This window comes from Equus caballus, chromosome 14, assembly GCF_041296265.1.
Source record: "Equus caballus isolate H_3958 breed thoroughbred chromosome 14, TB-T2T, whole genome shotgun sequence".
Taxonomy (NCBI): Eukaryota; Metazoa; Chordata; class Mammalia; order Perissodactyla; family Equidae; genus Equus; species Equus caballus.
The window spans coordinates 46652112-46669407 of record NC_091697.1 but is presented as its reverse complement, the minus strand read 5'-3'; the positions used below and the strand labels follow the sequence as shown (position 1 = coordinate 46669407).

Here is a 17296-nt window from a genome sequence, read left to right as displayed (position 1 = left end):
CGTTAGAAAGCTTTGAAAATTCTACATGCTATTTGGACTGGACAAGCTTCAGAGGTGAGCCCTCTGAGACAGGCCTCATCCATATTCCCTAGCCACACCATTCGGAAGCCAGAACAACCGCACTCCATTCTTGGCATGAAATCTAATATCCTCCTCTTAAAGTACTGCACATTCACGCCTCAGTTATGTTCTGCACATTTGTTCACCTCAACTTTCTTCAGTCTTCTAGATTAGAAATGCTTGACTAGCCACTGAGGGATGAACTTCATGGGAACCTACGATCTCTCTGAAATTATAGGGCCCATTGTATGTTTATGGCTTTCTCAGCATTCTTCTCCCTGTAGAGAGGAGCCTTAGCTTTCACCAGATTCTCAAAGGGCTTCGTGAGGGCTCCCAATCCCTGGTCCCCTCAAAAGTTTAAGAGCCTGTATTTTAAATCTACTGGGGTCAGATTTCTATTTATATCATTTCCAAATGGCTTCACTCCAACCATAACTTGAAAAGAAAAAACAACACACTTGAAAAAAAATTTGTGTTTCTTGTCTGCTAATAACAACCAAGTACTAACTGTTGGAAAGTCTGACTCATAGACTCTAATAAATTAGATTAAAGTAATTTTTAAATGCAGATTTTTCTCAGTTCTAATACTTAAAAATTATCCAGGTGCCAGACTCTGTGAATAATGACCACCTTGGGTCTTGATTGCATCGTCTTTTAGTAGCTATCTAACGACACTTGGTACTCTACTGAGCACTACCCCAGGAGAAGTATATAAACCCTGTTACTTTGAGGCTTACAATCAAATTGCTTTATCAATAAGGGAAAGCATGAAACTGCCCCACCCTCACTCCTCCCAGCAATGATAGAGTACAGGAGATTAGGTTTCAAACAGTCCCAAGGAAAAGGTATTCCCAATGAGCTCAGATCCTATTTCATATCTTCCTGAAAGAGGGGCCTTGTAATAGATTGAAGTAGGATCAGAAAAGCCACTGGTGGTGTCTCACACTATAGAAAAAAGTATAAGTTAGAAGATATCATCTCATTGTCCATTTTGGCCACAACTAACGGTGTGACCCTTCACTTCTCAAAGCCTTAGTTTATTCTTCCATAATTGGGAAACGGTTCAGCTTGCTTCACCTACTTTACAGAGTTATTGTAACCATGAGATAATGATTTCAAAAATAGATTGAAATATCCCAAAATGTGAGACAAATAAGAGATCCTCTTCTTTCTCAGCCTTCTCGGATCCTTGCTCTTTCTACATACACACAAACTGTTGGCAGGACCCCCAGCAAGATGTCACTATGCATCTGCGAGCATTCATTTCAGGAACAGCCCACCACTTATCTGGAAAACCAGAAACCACAGGCACGACAGAAGACCTGCACACCCAGCATGACTCTGTGCAACTTAATTTTTGAAAACAAATTTGAGATGTCATTCAGAAGACACCCTGGACACTGAAAACATGCAATTCCATTACAAAGAAGAGCTCACAAAGCCAGCTGGGTTTAGCCCCTACACTCCTTTCTTTTCTTTTCAGCATTCCACAGTCTTCACAGAACTTTCACATACCTTGTTCCATCTTTCTCTCATTAATAACCTTGTGAGGTGTGCAGAACAAACTTTCTTCCATCTGTCCCTTGACTGAATCTTTATCTTTAGCCTACACAGTGATCTGAGGTTAAGGCAATCTTCATAATCAATAAGTCCCTTCTCCTAAAATCCTTTAGATTTCAGAGCACTTAAAATAATAATCCAAATTCTTACTTTCAAAGTCCAATGAGACCCGGCCCCTGCTCACTTCTACAGACTCATCTCAGGCCGCTCATTCCTTCTCACCAACCTTCAGTCATACTCATTTTCTTCAGATTCCTTCAACATGTCACAAGCCTCAGGGCTTTTGCACATGTTGCACATTTCCTCTACTTGATTTACTCTTGCCCCAAATCTTTGTGTGGCTGACTCATTTTCATCCTTTATCTTTCAGCTTATGTCAACTCAACTGAGATTATCAAAAGCAATCCTACCATGGTTATCCAGCATCTCAGTCCCTCATTTGTTTTCATCTTGGCATAATTTATGATTATTTCATTTATTGGGTTTTGTTTTGTACTTGCATGTCTCCTCCACAGATCTCTAAGCTTCATGAAGTATAGGCACCATGTGGTCAACTCATGATCAGAACTCCAGTGTATAAACCACAGCCAGCTCTGATATAGTAGGTGTTCCACTACCATATAGTAGGCACTTCGTAAGTATTTATTGAGTGAAAGAAATAGGCAATTTGAGCATGTACACTAAATTCTGTTTCCCACGTGCATATATTAAAGCAAAAATGCTGACTAACTTGTTTAAAAAAGATTTCTTGACTAAGAGTTTGGAAGCTCTAGACCTGTGCTGTCCAATATAATAGCCACTAGCCACATGTGGCTACTGCACACTTGAAATAAGGCTAGTCTGAACTGAGTGCAAAATATACATAGGTTTTGAAGACAACATGAGAAAAATAATACAAATTATCTAATTCATAATTTTTATTTTGATTACATGTTGAAATAATATTGTCAATATACTGGATTAAACAAAACATTATTCAAATTATTAAAATTAATTTCACCTGTTTTATTTTTAATGTGGCTACTAGAAAATTAAAATTACATATGTGGCTTATATTATATATATATACACATTATTTTTTTTATTTTTTTGGTGAGGAAGATTGGCCCCGAGCTAACATCTGTTGCCAATCTCCATCTGTTTTTTTTCTCCCAAAGCCCCAGTACATAGTTGTATATCCTAGTTGTAGGTCATTCCAGTTCTTCTGTGTAGGATGCCACCACAGCATGGCTTGATGGCTTGATGAGCAGTGCTAGGTCTACACCAAGGATCCAAACTGGCAAACCCTGGGTTGCCGAAGCAGAGCGTGCAAACTCAACTACTTGGCCACAGGATCAGCCCCTTGTATTATATTTCTATTGGATGATGCTTCTCTAGAATACTTCCCTATCCACTCCGCATTTCAAAGTTAATCTGATTCTTATGTTTATGCTTTTTTTTTTTTAAACTATCTATCATGGTATACATTGGGGGTGGAAAATATGTAGAAGTTTCAAAGTCACTGCCTAAAATTCTTAATGTTATCCTACAGCTTTTTTTAGCTAATGTAGATATTAGGCAATCATCCAGGTATCATACGCTATAATACATCAGATTCCTGGGCAGAAAAAGATCTTCCTAAAATTGTACGACCATTATTTGCCCTATTGCTAGCCTTCGAATTCTTTCACTCTGCTTCCAGAGTTACTATAATAATCCAGGCTACCACAATCTCTCACCTGTACAAGTGAACCGGCTTCCTAACTGGTCTTCTACCTCCAATTCATTTCTTTCAAACAGCCAGTGATCATTCTAGAGTGTCAGTCTTGTTACCTTCCTCCTTAGAACACGCCTGCAGTTTTCCATTGACTCCAGGATAAAGTCCACATCCTTAATCCAGTCGTCAGTTCTGGACGACTTACCTCTCCTCTTCGTCCCTCCTCAGACTCCACACTCCAGCCATTCTGAACTCTCTGAAGTTCCATAAACATGCCATGTTTCCTTTCACTTTTGGACATTTGTTCCTCCTGCCAAAGCCCACACCCACCACCCTCTTTTTATCTAGTCAACACCTGCTCTGTTCTCTGTGTAGGGTTAGAGAAGGCCACTGTGTCTGGCACGCAGGATTCAAGGGGAGGGCACATTCTGGCCTCCAGGAACCTATTCCTTGCTGCCACCACCACCACTGGAAGAGAGATTATGACATGCCAGGCATGCGCTAAGCACTCTCCATGATTATCCTGTCGAGTCTTCACCATAAAGCTGTGAGAAGAGCAGCAGCAGCAGCTTACATTTATCTAGCACTGTGTGCCAGGACTTGGTCTGAGCATGTCACATACATTATCCCAGACCTCACAACAGCTCTCTGAGGTATGTAGGTCCTATCATTATCCCACTTATTGATGAGGAACTGAAGCCAGATAGGGTTAGTAAAGCACCCAGCTCCACAGCTGGGGGGTTGAGCTCCTGCAGTTTGACTTTACAGCCTATATTGACTTTCAGCAGGTTTTATCACTATTTCAGAGGTGAAGAAATAGAAGATCAGAAGGGTTAAGTAACCTGCCCAAAGTGGTCAAGTCAGGATTTGAAAGACCAGTCAGATGCTCCATTATGTTTCTCCCCATCACTCTCTATATATCTGGCTTCCTTCACTAAACTGTAAGCTTCTTAGTCTTTAATTTTTTTGTATTTTTTATAATAGACTTTATTTTGAAAAAGTTTTAGATTTACTGAAAAACTGAACAGATAGAACAGAGAATTCCCATAGGCTTTTTACACAGTTCCCCCTATTATGAACATCTTATGTTAGTGTGGTGCATTTATTATAATTAATAAACCAATATTGACATATTATTATTAACTGAAGTCCATAGTGTAATTCACATTTTCTCAGTTTTTACCTAATGTCCTTTTTCCGTTCTAGGATCCCGTCCAGGATACTACATTACACTTAGCTGTCGTATCTCCTTAGGCTCCTCCTCCTTGTGGCAGTTTCTCAGACTTTCCTCACTTTTGGTGATCTTGACAGTTTTGAGGAGTACTCGTCGGGTATATTATAGGATGGTCCTTTATCGGAATTTGCCTGACTTTTTTCATGATTGAAGATCACAGAGGTAAAGTACCCTTTTCATCACATCATATCAAGGGTACCTACCATCCACGTGACTCCTGGTGTTCATGTGGACCTTGACCACCTAGCTGAAGTAGTGTTTGTCAGATTTCTCCTCTGCAAAGTTATTCTTCCTGCCCCTCCCCCCTTTCCAAACTGTACTTTTTAGGAAAAAGTCACTATGTGCAGCCCATACTTAATGGGTGGGGAGCTACGCCCACTTGTTACGCTCCTTCAGCCTGGGTCATCCATATAATTCATTTAGAGTTCTTCTGCATGGGGGATTTTTCTCTCCGCTCCCATTTATTAATTTATTCAATGATTTATATCAGGTTGAACTCATGGATTTTTTTTTAATACTTTGGGATATAATCAAATACTACTTTATTTATTTTGTTGCTAAATTGTTCCACTTTAGCCATCGGGAGCTCACCTGGCTCCTGTGTCCCTCTGACACACTCCCACCAGTGTAGGCTTTTTCTTTTTCTTTTTTGAGCACTTCCTTACTTTTCGGCATAGGGCTCCGGGCTCATCTTGTATATTTCCTTCCCTAGTCCTAGAATCTGACATTTCTCCAAGGATTCCTGGTTCCTTTTATTGGAGAACGGTTTTAGAAATCGAGAGCTGGGTGCTAGTTGTGCTTGTTGCTATGGGATGTCATTTCTTTTAGGCTCTCCCAGCCGACACAGAAAGAAATATATGTATGTATACAAACCTGTGAGTATACACATACTTATAAATATTTCTATATGTAATTATGTTTATCTACACAAACTTAAACATGAGCTCTTACTGATGTCTCCAACTCTTAATTCACCACCACATGGATCATTCCAACCTCCTGTCTTTGCTTATCTGTAAATTCTCACTCAAACAGTGAGAAATGACTGTAAGCTTCCTACAGGCAGCATTAGCGCCTTATTCACTGCTGTATGCCAAGTATAGTGCTTGGCACATATACTGCACATGTTGACTTACGGTTGAGTTTACCCAATAATTTCAGTTCTGGAAAGGACTAGAGATAAATTTGCAAGTGTTACCAAATACAGATTTGAAAGACTAAAATCACTAAAACAGTACAAGCGGGTGCACTAATAAAGGTCTGATTTAAGTGTGTTTTTTCAACTCTGTGAAGAAAAAATGACAGTAATACATCTAAGCCACGCGAATAGGATTCAGGCTTCCCTGAAAAGGATTCAAGTGCCATAAAATGGTTTGTTTCTCCACAGCAATTTACATTTATTTAAATAGATAATAGGCATAATCATTGTCAAAATCGAGCTTGTACCCTGTATAATATCTTAATATATTCTCGAAGTTCCTGACAAACAGGCGCGAAGCCATGGCAGATTAGTCTCTAAGTGGGGGATCACTCTAATAGCACAGCAGAAAAACCAATCTCACACTTCTGGGAAGGAAAATAAGACCTGGGTAAAGTACAAAGGGAAAGGTGCTGAAGTGATGCATCAGCTAGAAGGGGACCTGGGCTCCAACGTGACACTCTGCTTTAATGATGCTAATTTAGGTCTGGGGAAGCGTGTGTGCGTGACACAGGAAATCTGAAGAGGTCTCTATTATACCACGGAGGAGCGCATCCTGAATCTCTTGGAAGGGTATGTGCTTTAGACGGGGAATGCCTCACATGGGCATACATAATGCAGATTCTGTGTCAGTTTCATATGAACAAATCTCGTCTCCTTAAATCTGTTGTGGATCGTTTCCAATCTGTTCTTTTGCACTGCAGCCCAAATGATCTTTTTGAAAAACAAATTTGGTCACTGCTCTCCACCTTCCCCACATTTAAACATTTTAACATTTCCCTTTGCTCCTAGGATAAAAAGCAATAAGGCCTAATATACCCTCAAGACTCTGCAAGATGTGGCTTCTGTCCGGTGCCCACCCCGTGGGAACATTAGGCACATGGGTCACCTTCCACTTCTCTGAGCACACTCTCCCTCTCCTTCTACTGCTACAGGCCCTTGGACATGCAGTTCTCTCTGCCTGGGTCATCCTTTCATCTCCTCTTCCACGGAGCTAAGTCCTACTATGGCTTTAGCATTTAGCACAGTCACCCTTTCACCAGGAAGCTTTCTCTGTCCAGGTCCAGCTCGTATTACACACATTCATAGCACCACAGACTCTTCCTTACAGTGCACATCACAGTTACAATTGTACATTTATCTCTGTTATTCTTTGATTAATGTATTTCCCCAGAGGGCCTTGCTGCTCCATATTCCTGGCACCTAACCCCATGCCTGGCACACAATAAGTGCCCAATAAATATTAATTGAATAAATGAATGAAAAATGATCACACCATGCATCCACACTATGGTTAAGGCTTTCCTGAACATTAAATCTCCTCTTTGGATTCTGAAGATTATGTCATTTCACACCAGAAACTTGACTGGTCACCCTTATGATAAGTATAAGAAATATCACTGCTAGGCTTTATTAGTTTCCAAAGAGAAACAGGAGGTCCCTTTTATCATATGGGTCACTAATGTGTTGAAATAGATGCTTATATGGAAGTGGACATAAGGGGACATGAAAAAACAATCCTATCCAGAAGAGGTCAACTATGGTGCTGATCATCTATTAGTCCTAATTCTTAAGATCACTGTTATCAAGTAATTTTGCTTTATTTCACAATATCCCAATTGCCTCTATTGGTTTTCAAGCTCTAATGATTGTGCCTGGGCTTCATTTAACAAATATTTACTAAGCATATATATATAACTTGCCAGGCACTGTGTTAGACCTTGGGATACATGCTGAGCAAGAGACACAAGGTGTTTAACTTCTAGTGGATGAGAGAGCCAACAAAGACTGATAGCAATTTCCCATTAGTGAATTTCAGATTAGCGTGTGATTAGTGCTGCTAAGGAAAGAAGCCATGTTCTATGTGAATAAGATCATTCCCACTGTTTCAGCACAATCTTAAGTGATCCAAATGCCTCATGGGGATAACCTGCATCATTACTGCTCTGTGGTATCAAACAGATCATAGTGTCTTCACTTGATAAAGGATTAAAGGATTTTGTTTTAATGTCATGGTCTCCCATAGGATTTAAATGTATGCACTTCCTTGAATTAAATAAAAGACTAGGCAAAAGACAAGGTATATCTTTTCTAAGGAGTCACTATAATCCCTCAAAAATCTCTATTGTCAGTTTAGAGGTACCCAAAGAATCAAAGTGCCTTGTTCTCTAAGATGCATATCTCAACAGAGCATCTGTTTCATGCCAAGAGTTTTTCATTTGGTTTCAGTGATAAGTAATTCAAGGAGTAGTTAGTGGTACAGAACATCCCAAAGACATCTATGGAGAGATTGTAAATTTTGCAAAGATTGAGCCAAGACTCTCTTGATCACCAATATAAACCTTAAGGTGTAGGATAGTGTCTGGAGCATAACTGGCCTTCAATAATTATGTGTTAAATATTTGCTAAATGAATGGTGATACTTTGAGAAAATTAGCCAGTTGAAGGATGGGACCAGAGCGGAGCTGAAAAAGAAAAGTGAAAATTGAAGTGGCTCACTTACCAAGAGGAAAAGCCACAGAAAAAGCACACCAAGAACAGCACTCTCTTCATCCCCTTTTGACAAAGACTGCAGACTTATAAGAGGTCGGTCAGAAAGCTGGGAGAATCTCAGTAACAGACAATGGCAGCCCGAGGTGCCATGGCTCAAGACTAATGCTCCAGCCCGCCGTCTCCAATGGAAAAGAATAACCAGCAGATTGATAAATTCTTCTGCTTACACTCTTGAACAAATAAACTAATTGCATCTTTGTTTTTAACCTAACCAATCATAGCTTGATTACAAGTCATTAGTGACCATTAATACATGAAACTGTTTGCATTTCACTAGTCTATCTGAATTACACAGTCTTTCCTTTCACACTAGCTCAATCAAGCTTCCAAAGGGACCCGCCCCCCTCCCCCCCATCGGGCCCCAAGCGAGACTTAAACAAACTAACAATTAGCCTCCAGAAGTGAACTATGATGCAAAAGATTTATTATTTTGCTTCATTGTTGATCTTCCTGTTGTAGAACCAGCTATTCCTTTCGTAGTGGAGGCATGCTCTTTGTGCCCAGAATGTGCAACCGCCTCTCCCGGAACATTCTCAATTATTCCCAATGGCTGCTAATGCCTTAGCTAGCAAAATGGACCTGCTTGTGTGATACTAGTACAGACAGTCCTAAGTTCACAACATATGGCTAACTAGAGTGCAGATAAATGCAAACAGCATGTTGGGGATTGTCAGAAATAACTAGGTGACAGGAACACAGTCTATTTGGCAAAAAAGCGGAGGCAGGGCACAGAATATATATACATGGTCAACTGGGTAGTCCAGAATTTTTAAAAGTCCATATGAGGCTTTTGACTATCCTTATTAGAAGTCAAGATTCTTGAACAGAAGTGGATAATTGCCAAGTCTCTGTCATTTTGTGCTGAGCAGTCATGGAGGGGCATGGAGTGACTGACAGATTAACAATCTCAGAAATGTTTGAGGACTCTCTAGCACAGCAATTGCCATTTGGGAGCAAACCCATGGTCCAGCTCATCTAATGTTCTGTTGCTTCAAAAAATGTCTCCCAGGGAACACCACTTTTGACTACTAACGTGCTGAGGCCATGGAATTAGAGGAGCGGCTAACAAGGCAAGTAACAGCAGCCCATATATTGTTGAAACCATTTTCACTTTTTATTCTAGGCCAGGTGCTGAGCATGTGACTCACGCCTGAGTTCAATAGGCACAATGATAGTATAGTGTTCCATGCAGTTTAAAAAGGACTTTCAAACGAGTTATCCCGGTCATCTGTATATCAGCCCTAAGAAAAAGTTAGATTATTAACAGCATAGTAATGATGGAAAATGCAGGCTCTAGAGGCAACTTCTTTGTTTTCGAATCCTGGCTTTTCTACCTACTAGCAGGGTGACCTTGAGCAAATTACTTAGCCTTTCTAAACTTCACTTTCCTCATCTGTAAAACAGAGATAACAATGGCTACCTCATAAGGTAACCATGAAACTGAAACAGGCAATTAATGCATGGAAAGTTCTTAATATAAATTAAACATGGCATATAATAAGTGCTCAAGAAATATTAACTGCTATTATTTATGTCTTTCACCTCTTTCACCACCACCACCACCCACCATGGCCATCATCTCTGTCACCACCACCATCACCCAAAGGAAGGAAACTAAATCACCAAAATAGAGTCTTTCCTCAAGTCACCCAACTACTAAACAACAAACCCACTATCTTCTGACCACACCATTCTCCCTACCTGGAACACTTTTCATTCCTCTTCCCTTCAACTGATTCCTTCTCCTCATCCTTCAGGTCATGGCTTAGCCATCTTCTTCAGGAGTCCTCCTCTAAGCCCTCTTACATCATCTTACAGCCCCTTGTCCTTCTTCCATTACAGAACTTCTTATAATTACCTGTTATCCTATCTGTATCCCCCACTACACCCGGAGTTCCTTAACAGAAGAGACCAAGTCTGTGTCCTACACCTTTGCATCCCCAGTGCAGAGCATAGCACCAGGAACATAGAACATGCTCAATAAATACTTAATAAGTAAAACGATAGATGGCAGACTCTTTTTGTACCAATCTGCCACCACATATTAAAGGATTATTTCTCATTGGAGCACACTTTGGGAAATCATAGATAGCCATACATGGTTTCATGCCTTAAACTGCTATGAAATAATCTTAATCTCATGTTGAAAGCTCAAGGGAATCTTAGTCAAATTCTAATGGATTCCATTTCTGAAGAAAGTAGCTTAACGTATGAAGATAATACCTTGAAGTGACTCTTAAATTGTGTTAACACACACACTCTTATTCATTTCATACCTCACACTTATTCACGAAGCTAGGCACAATGCTTACATAGTCACCAACCCCTTAGCATTTTGAAAAGGGCGCCATTCCTTGTACTTCGAAAGGATTTTCCAGAAACATTTGGACTTGATGAGGCACAGTGAAAAGCAGGCACTCATCCTTGTATTCTTCCTCACAACAAGCTCTTAAAATTCTGACTCTGAACTATCCCTTTCTCACTTGCAGCTTTTGTGTTTTTGGAAATTTTGAGTCTGACATGACACAGACCAGAAAAACAAGACCAAATAACAAAATACTTCAATCTTTCTTCTCTTGGTCCCTCTTGGAGGAAGGACAGAGGGTCTAAAAGTTGGAAGGTTCGGGGAAGTCCATTCAAAGCCTATCTAGTCTCATTTCATTAAAGTCCTGTCATCGAGGGTAAAGCAAATAAAACTCAGACACCGCCCCCCTCCACCGCCGCCCCAATCAATACTATACTAGAATGCACTGAAAATGTTACTTGGTTGGTAGAAATGAAAGAAAGTTACATTGAAATCACAACAGATATAAACCCTTTATTAAAATAGGTCAGAAAGTAACACGTAAAATTTTCTATAGCAAGGAAAGAGCTGAACTCCACAAACACCCCAAAGTATTATTTAAAAACAAACCCTGCTCTCTCACCATCTTACAGAAAAACACGCATTAAGAAATATAACTTGTGTGCAATCTATACAAATGCAGAAAGCACTAAGGTTGCATAGTTCCCTTGGGACACGAGTGCCTGACACATCCTTATCCAAAGGCTGACGAAGAATATACATAAACATATATACATATACATATATAAATATACACAGCTGCTCTTCATTTTCGTCTCCCTTTAAGTCTTTGACCACATTTTTAATTTTATTTCCCTATGATGAATACTTGGATATGTTTCTTTCCCCATTCCTTTTCTTAAAAGGAGCTTTTTTCTTCTCACTGTCATACTCTTTGATACATCTCAGAGTTCCTATCTACCTCTGATACAAATTCCACCTCAGGGAAGAATCTCTGATGATTCTTTTTCTTAAATAGAAATATACAGTTCTTTTGTACTAGAGTTTATTTTCCAGCGCCCCAAAATACAACAAAATGTGGAGGCTGTAAAGCTCAATAGTCTCACCACACAGTTTCAAGAAATGAATATAAAAGGCTAGCAGAGGTCTTCGTGCTACCTCATCCACATCAGGGGGGACTAAGGGGTTATACTGAAAGGGCTTCCAAATATTTATACAGGTTAGAAGTTACTGTTTTTCCTACATAGCCATTTCTAGGTTGGCTTTTTAATTCTAAATTACCCATTTAGTGAGAGCCTTTATTCTTCATCATACACAAAGTAAGAAGCCCATATTGTCCCCTCCTTCTTCTCCTGACCCCAGGACTTTTCTTTGTTAGAGCAGTTCATATATCTGTCTGGCTCACTAGCCTATTCTACATACCTGTCTAGCATCTAGAAAGCATGGTCTCTGTTGTCAAGCCTAATGTCTCTCTCCTTGTAATTTTATAACCAGTCATTTTTTGTCATCACTGTGTAACAATATTCCATCAAAACATGTTCTTAGTTCTTAAAATAATAAGTCAAATGATGCTTCCTATCTACACTTTCTTTTGAAAATGTGAATTAATTGATTTGGGTCCCACAGAACAACATTTAAGCAATTGGAACTATTCAGCACTTCCATATTGCTATTTTATTAAGAATAGTAGGTATAAATAATGATACTAATACCTTTATTTCCATAGGTGCTTTCATCTGAACAATTCATGCTTCATTATTGTGCCACTATTCTCTGTCTTGGGTTCTCCCTTGGCTCCTGTGACAAACACAGGGTTCAGATCCAGACTCCATGAGGTAGTGATGCTTCAACTTTTGGTAACACACAGGTGCATTATACACTCCCAGATCCCCCTACAGTCTCTTTGTGTGAGGTTGCTCCTGGCCTGTCAAAATCCAGCCTAATAAGGTGACGAAATCAACACCACAAAACCTTTCTGTGCTTCAGCCTCCTCAACTGAAAGTGGAGGTTTCAACTGCCTTCGGGTTTCAGAAGGCAGTGGTTCTCAAAGAGTTGCGCTGGACCAGTGGAAGCAGCAGCAGCAGCACCACCACCACCAGGGAAACCGTCAGAGGGCAAACATTCAGGCCTCATCCCAGACCTATTAAATGAGAAACCCTGGAAGGACCCCCAAAATTTGTCTTTAACAAACACTTCCGGTGATTCTAATACACATTAAAGCTGAAAACAACTGCCATAGGGAATCAATCCATGGAGTTTTGAGGAGGTTGGGGTGCTTAAGAGCTGTCTTCACATAGTTAAAGAAGGGGGTCATGTGCATAGGACACTAGGCTTTTGAGGTAAGTCTTCATAGTGTAGGGCTAGGAGCAATGGGTAAAAAATCAGAGACTGCTCTGATACATAGAACAACTTTTAAGCAATTGGAATTATTCAGAAATAAGAGTAGGTCATCTCATTGGTGGGAAGGGGCTCCCTTCCTCTCTCTCGAAGTGTTCAGAGGTACAAGGTTATACTTCAGGAGAACCTATAAATAAGGCAATATGATAAGAAGTACCAATAATAGAGATGCAAGATTTTTTAGAAAAACAAAATTAAGCCTTAATAGGAAGCTTCAATATACCATTATATAGAAAGAGAGGTTTATAATTAATCTCTTACCATTAATTTTTTACTATCTCAAAGCTCTTACCTTTAAAAACTATCCTACTGATGGTGCACAGAGTAGATAATGGATTCTAATCTCCTAATGCTTTATTTCATACTCAGCAAAGGGCAGCAGTTGGCTTAGACTCTCATAAGATTCCATTATTATTATATGAGATTTTATTTATTATTTAAAAGGGGATCAATCCGCACCAGCGAGAACTGATACTGGATCAAAGATTAAGGTTGATGTGTTAACTTATTTCTTTGTCTTATAATCAAAACAACTGTCTTTTGACAGTAATGATTATGCTTTAGGACATACAGATAACTGTATTAATACTAATGAAAATACAGCCTAATATTATTTAGCAGTTACTACATACTACGTACCTGGGACTGTCCTGAACATATGACATACACGTCATATTTAATACTCACAACAACTTTAGGAAGTGAAGTATTATTATCCTCATTCTATAGAGGAGGCACCTGGGCTTAGGGAGGTTGAATAACTTGCCCAAGGTCACAGAACTAGCAAGTGGTAGAGCCAGGATATAAACCTACTGGTTTCCAGAGTTAGTGTTCTTAACCACTTATGTATATTTTTAGTATAATCCTGAACTCTATGGATTTGGAGGGCAGAAAGAATGCACAGTCCAGTGCAAATAATACTTCTGACCCTTTATAGCTTCTAGAAATACTAAAAACAGCCAAACAGCCACTTAATGAAGGTTCAATCTATGTTGGGTTCTGAACTAACCACTGTACAACTACTGTCTCACTTAGTGCTCACAACCATAGGAGGCAGTTATTACTATTGTTCAGATTTTACATATGGGCAACTACAGTTAGAAGATTTAAGCAATAAGCCAGTCTTAATAAAGAATTGCCTGCTTACATAATTAAGTGGAAACAAAGCAAAAGATGTACACAGCACATAAAAACCACTTAGCAAATGTAGCTCCCCTGCCCTTACATTATATTTCCAGAGATAAGGAAGGTGGTGATGATGATAAATCCATTGTTTTCATATCTGTTTTCTTACTTCTTCCAAATGGCAAGTATCTGTGTGTTAGATGTTTGGGTGCAGTACGCAGTCATGAAATGGAACTAAGTCCATGGCTTCTCCATATTTTTATGATCAACAAATCCTAGTTCTTTAAGGTTGTACCACTGGCCAGGAGTATGGCCCAAGAGACTCTTCTACTTGGCCATAGTAACAATGAATGGCCTTAGGAATGAGACATCCCACACTGAGCCCCACAATCAAAGAGCCATGGCACTTTCTCTACCCAAAGAACCTTCTCCTAAGGATGTAGGTGGCCAACATCTTGCAGAGAGAGTCAGCAAGAATGAACACCTTTTTCCAAGACTGCAAGACTTGATCTAGTTGGGAGTTCAATGAAAGTTGATTTATTTAGTATTCTAATATCATGGAAAGAGCTCTATTTGAGGCATCACCGTCTCTGGACCTCAGTCTTGTCTCCACCACAAACCAGCCATGTGACCATGGGCAAGTTGATTAGCTCCACTGGATCTCAGTTTCCTCAATGAGGAAATGAAAAGAAAGAATGCTTACTCTCCAAATTTGTTGTGCATAGTAGATAAGAGCTGTGAAAATACTTTGCAGAAATATAAAACCCCTTCACAAGTATAAGATGGCATTACTATTTTATGTAACTTCTTCCTTGCCTAAAATTTGGCTGCTAATGTATCAACCTGGTTAGCCAAGTTGGTTTCCTGACTAATTTAAAAGGCAAGAGGAAGGAAGGGGGACTATTTAAACTGATAATTTTCAGCTGTACCAAAGAACAAATAGTTCTAAGCAAAGAACTATTTGCTCAGTTGCTTTGATGGTTAAGAGGGATTCATTTCCAATGGCCTTACTTCCCTATAAGCCTGGCAAATCCCCAGATCAGTGAATGTCATTAAGAAACAGCCTGAGGAACCTTTCTGTGAAAGCAAAAAGGAATATCACCAAACCACTATGTCACGAAGCAGGACAGAGACACTCTCAGTAGCTTAACAAAGGGAGCTCAATGTATTTTACCAAAGATGCCTTTGGGTTCCTATTCGGATTTCAAGGTATCCAGTAATTCTCCCTTGCATGTCTACATTAGAGAGTAGAATTGAGGAGACTAGTTGCAAGAGCTGTGAAAGGGGATAGTGTGAAGGACATTTTTATGCAGAGAGGAAAATAAAGAAATTCCATCTGGAGTTAAATTTGGAGAGATGAATAAAAGATAGTATTTAGTATGATGATTGTTTTTATGTCTTATTGGAAAGATTCAACCAAGAGATTCAAGAGCAAAGAGGTACAAATCAAGGAAACAATTCCTCGGTGCCTTTACATTTATCTTGGACTATGGTTTCCCTCAAGTAATTTGACAGATTAAAATGGTTTTATGATGTGACACCATCATCCTGCTCTCCCTATTACAGTTCTTAAAATATTTTGTAGGTCAACACGAACAAGTAAAACTAAAGATCTTAAGAATAAATTTTCCTTGGGTCTGTATTTGTAAAGGCATATTCATCCTTTCAAGTCACTAGTTGTGGGGCTATAAAGCTGATTGTTTGATTAATCACTCAGACTTTGGCTCTAGATCATCTTATGAAGTTTACTTTCAATATACCAAAAACAGAGGTTATGCAGGTTGCTTAGATCATGATCAACGACTGGGAAGGAAACCAAGGCTCTTCAGACATAAAACATGCCATACTTTCCAGAGCCAAGACTATCTCACGAGTGTATGATGGTATTTCCCTGCCTGTGTTTCTCTGATAAAACATACCTATGCTCTGTCACTAACAGCCATGTCACAATACACCACAGCGGACTACCTGCCCCCATGTGCAGACCTCTCCAGTAGGTCTAGTTGCCACTAATCCACTGATTAAACATTTTAAGACTGGCTTTGGCAAAACATGCCAGAAATTCCTTCAGGGTAATTAAAACCACCTTCTGTATCAATAAACACAGACTGTGAGATCCTTCATGTTCAGAGGGGCTGGCTCTGACCCGCGGGCTCTAGGACATTTATTCTTAGATGGCTTTTCCATCATCGCAATTGATTTTCACTGACTCCTCCAGACCCTATCCCAGCCCCCTTATGAAATGATTGGCTGAGGTCAGAGATATCATCTTACCTTTATTGTTTCAGCCAAGACACAGGACCAAAGGGGCCCTGAACCCAAGGACAGAGCTCATTGCCAAAGCCCTTTCACCAGACCTACAGGTACCAGCTTGAATGGGATTCTTGTTACAGAATTTGACAGTTACTAGCGTCCACTTATCACTGCTCTTACAGGGTTCAAACTAATTTTCATTTTAAGAATGATTAATGTGACTTCAAAGTAAGAGGAAGAACCCAGGTGAATATTTACTACCTTGATATCCAGACTAGTTCTTTGCAAACAGTAGACATTCTATGAACTATTTTTCACCATAATGACAGCTTTATTGTTTTTATCATGTAAATCATGTATATACTTATTTACAACTTTCATACATTAGAAAATATAAAATTGATAAATATAAAAGATAAATAGTAAAAATTACTTAAAATTCCATCAGCTGGAGATAACCATCATTAATATTTTGGTAGCCATTCTTTTCATGGAATTCTTTATGTACACACACAGAAGTTTATATAAGAGGAATCATACTATACATATTCTTTTATCATGGATGTGACTACCTTTTATTTTTTTACAGTCTTTTTTTGCTTACTTCTCCCCTCCCCCTCATAACCAATGTTAATAACCTTTTATATATTTTTTTCATACTGATAGCATCATATAACAACTCATATGGGGTGAATGAGGTTTCAGTTGCTCAACCAATACTTATTAAATGGTTAAAGAGTGAAATGAAGAACATATAAACAAATAAATGGATGAAAGAAAAAACAATAGTCTACACTCTTAATTAGGCAGTACAGTTTCCAAGTGCTTGCAAAAATCATATAGCACATCTGTTGACATCTCCCCTAGATCTTTAAACTCTAGGGTGGGTAAGAGAACCTGGTTTCCACATGTTTA

At 39.3% G+C, this 17296-nt stretch overlaps 1 protein-coding gene across 16 annotated transcripts in view; it reads right to left on the bottom strand.

Annotated features, from left to right (window-relative positions):
• The window catches only part of PPP2R2B (protein phosphatase 2 regulatory subunit Bbeta), a 436815-nt gene that overhangs the window by 234440 nt on the left and 185079 nt on the right, over window positions 1-17296 (bottom strand). For 4 of the 16 annotated variants that reach the window (XM_070233097.1, XM_070233099.1, XM_023617488.2 and 1 more), the window contains one exon: window positions 12319-12403. The exons of the other annotated variants lie outside the window; for them this stretch is intronic. In XM_070233097.1, coding sequence (XP_070089198.1) covers window positions 12319-12355 — 37 coding nt within the window. In that variant the 5' untranslated portion in view covers window positions 12356-12403. The remainder of the gene's footprint in view (window positions 1-12318; window positions 12404-17296) is intronic. 16 annotated transcript variants of the gene reach the window in all.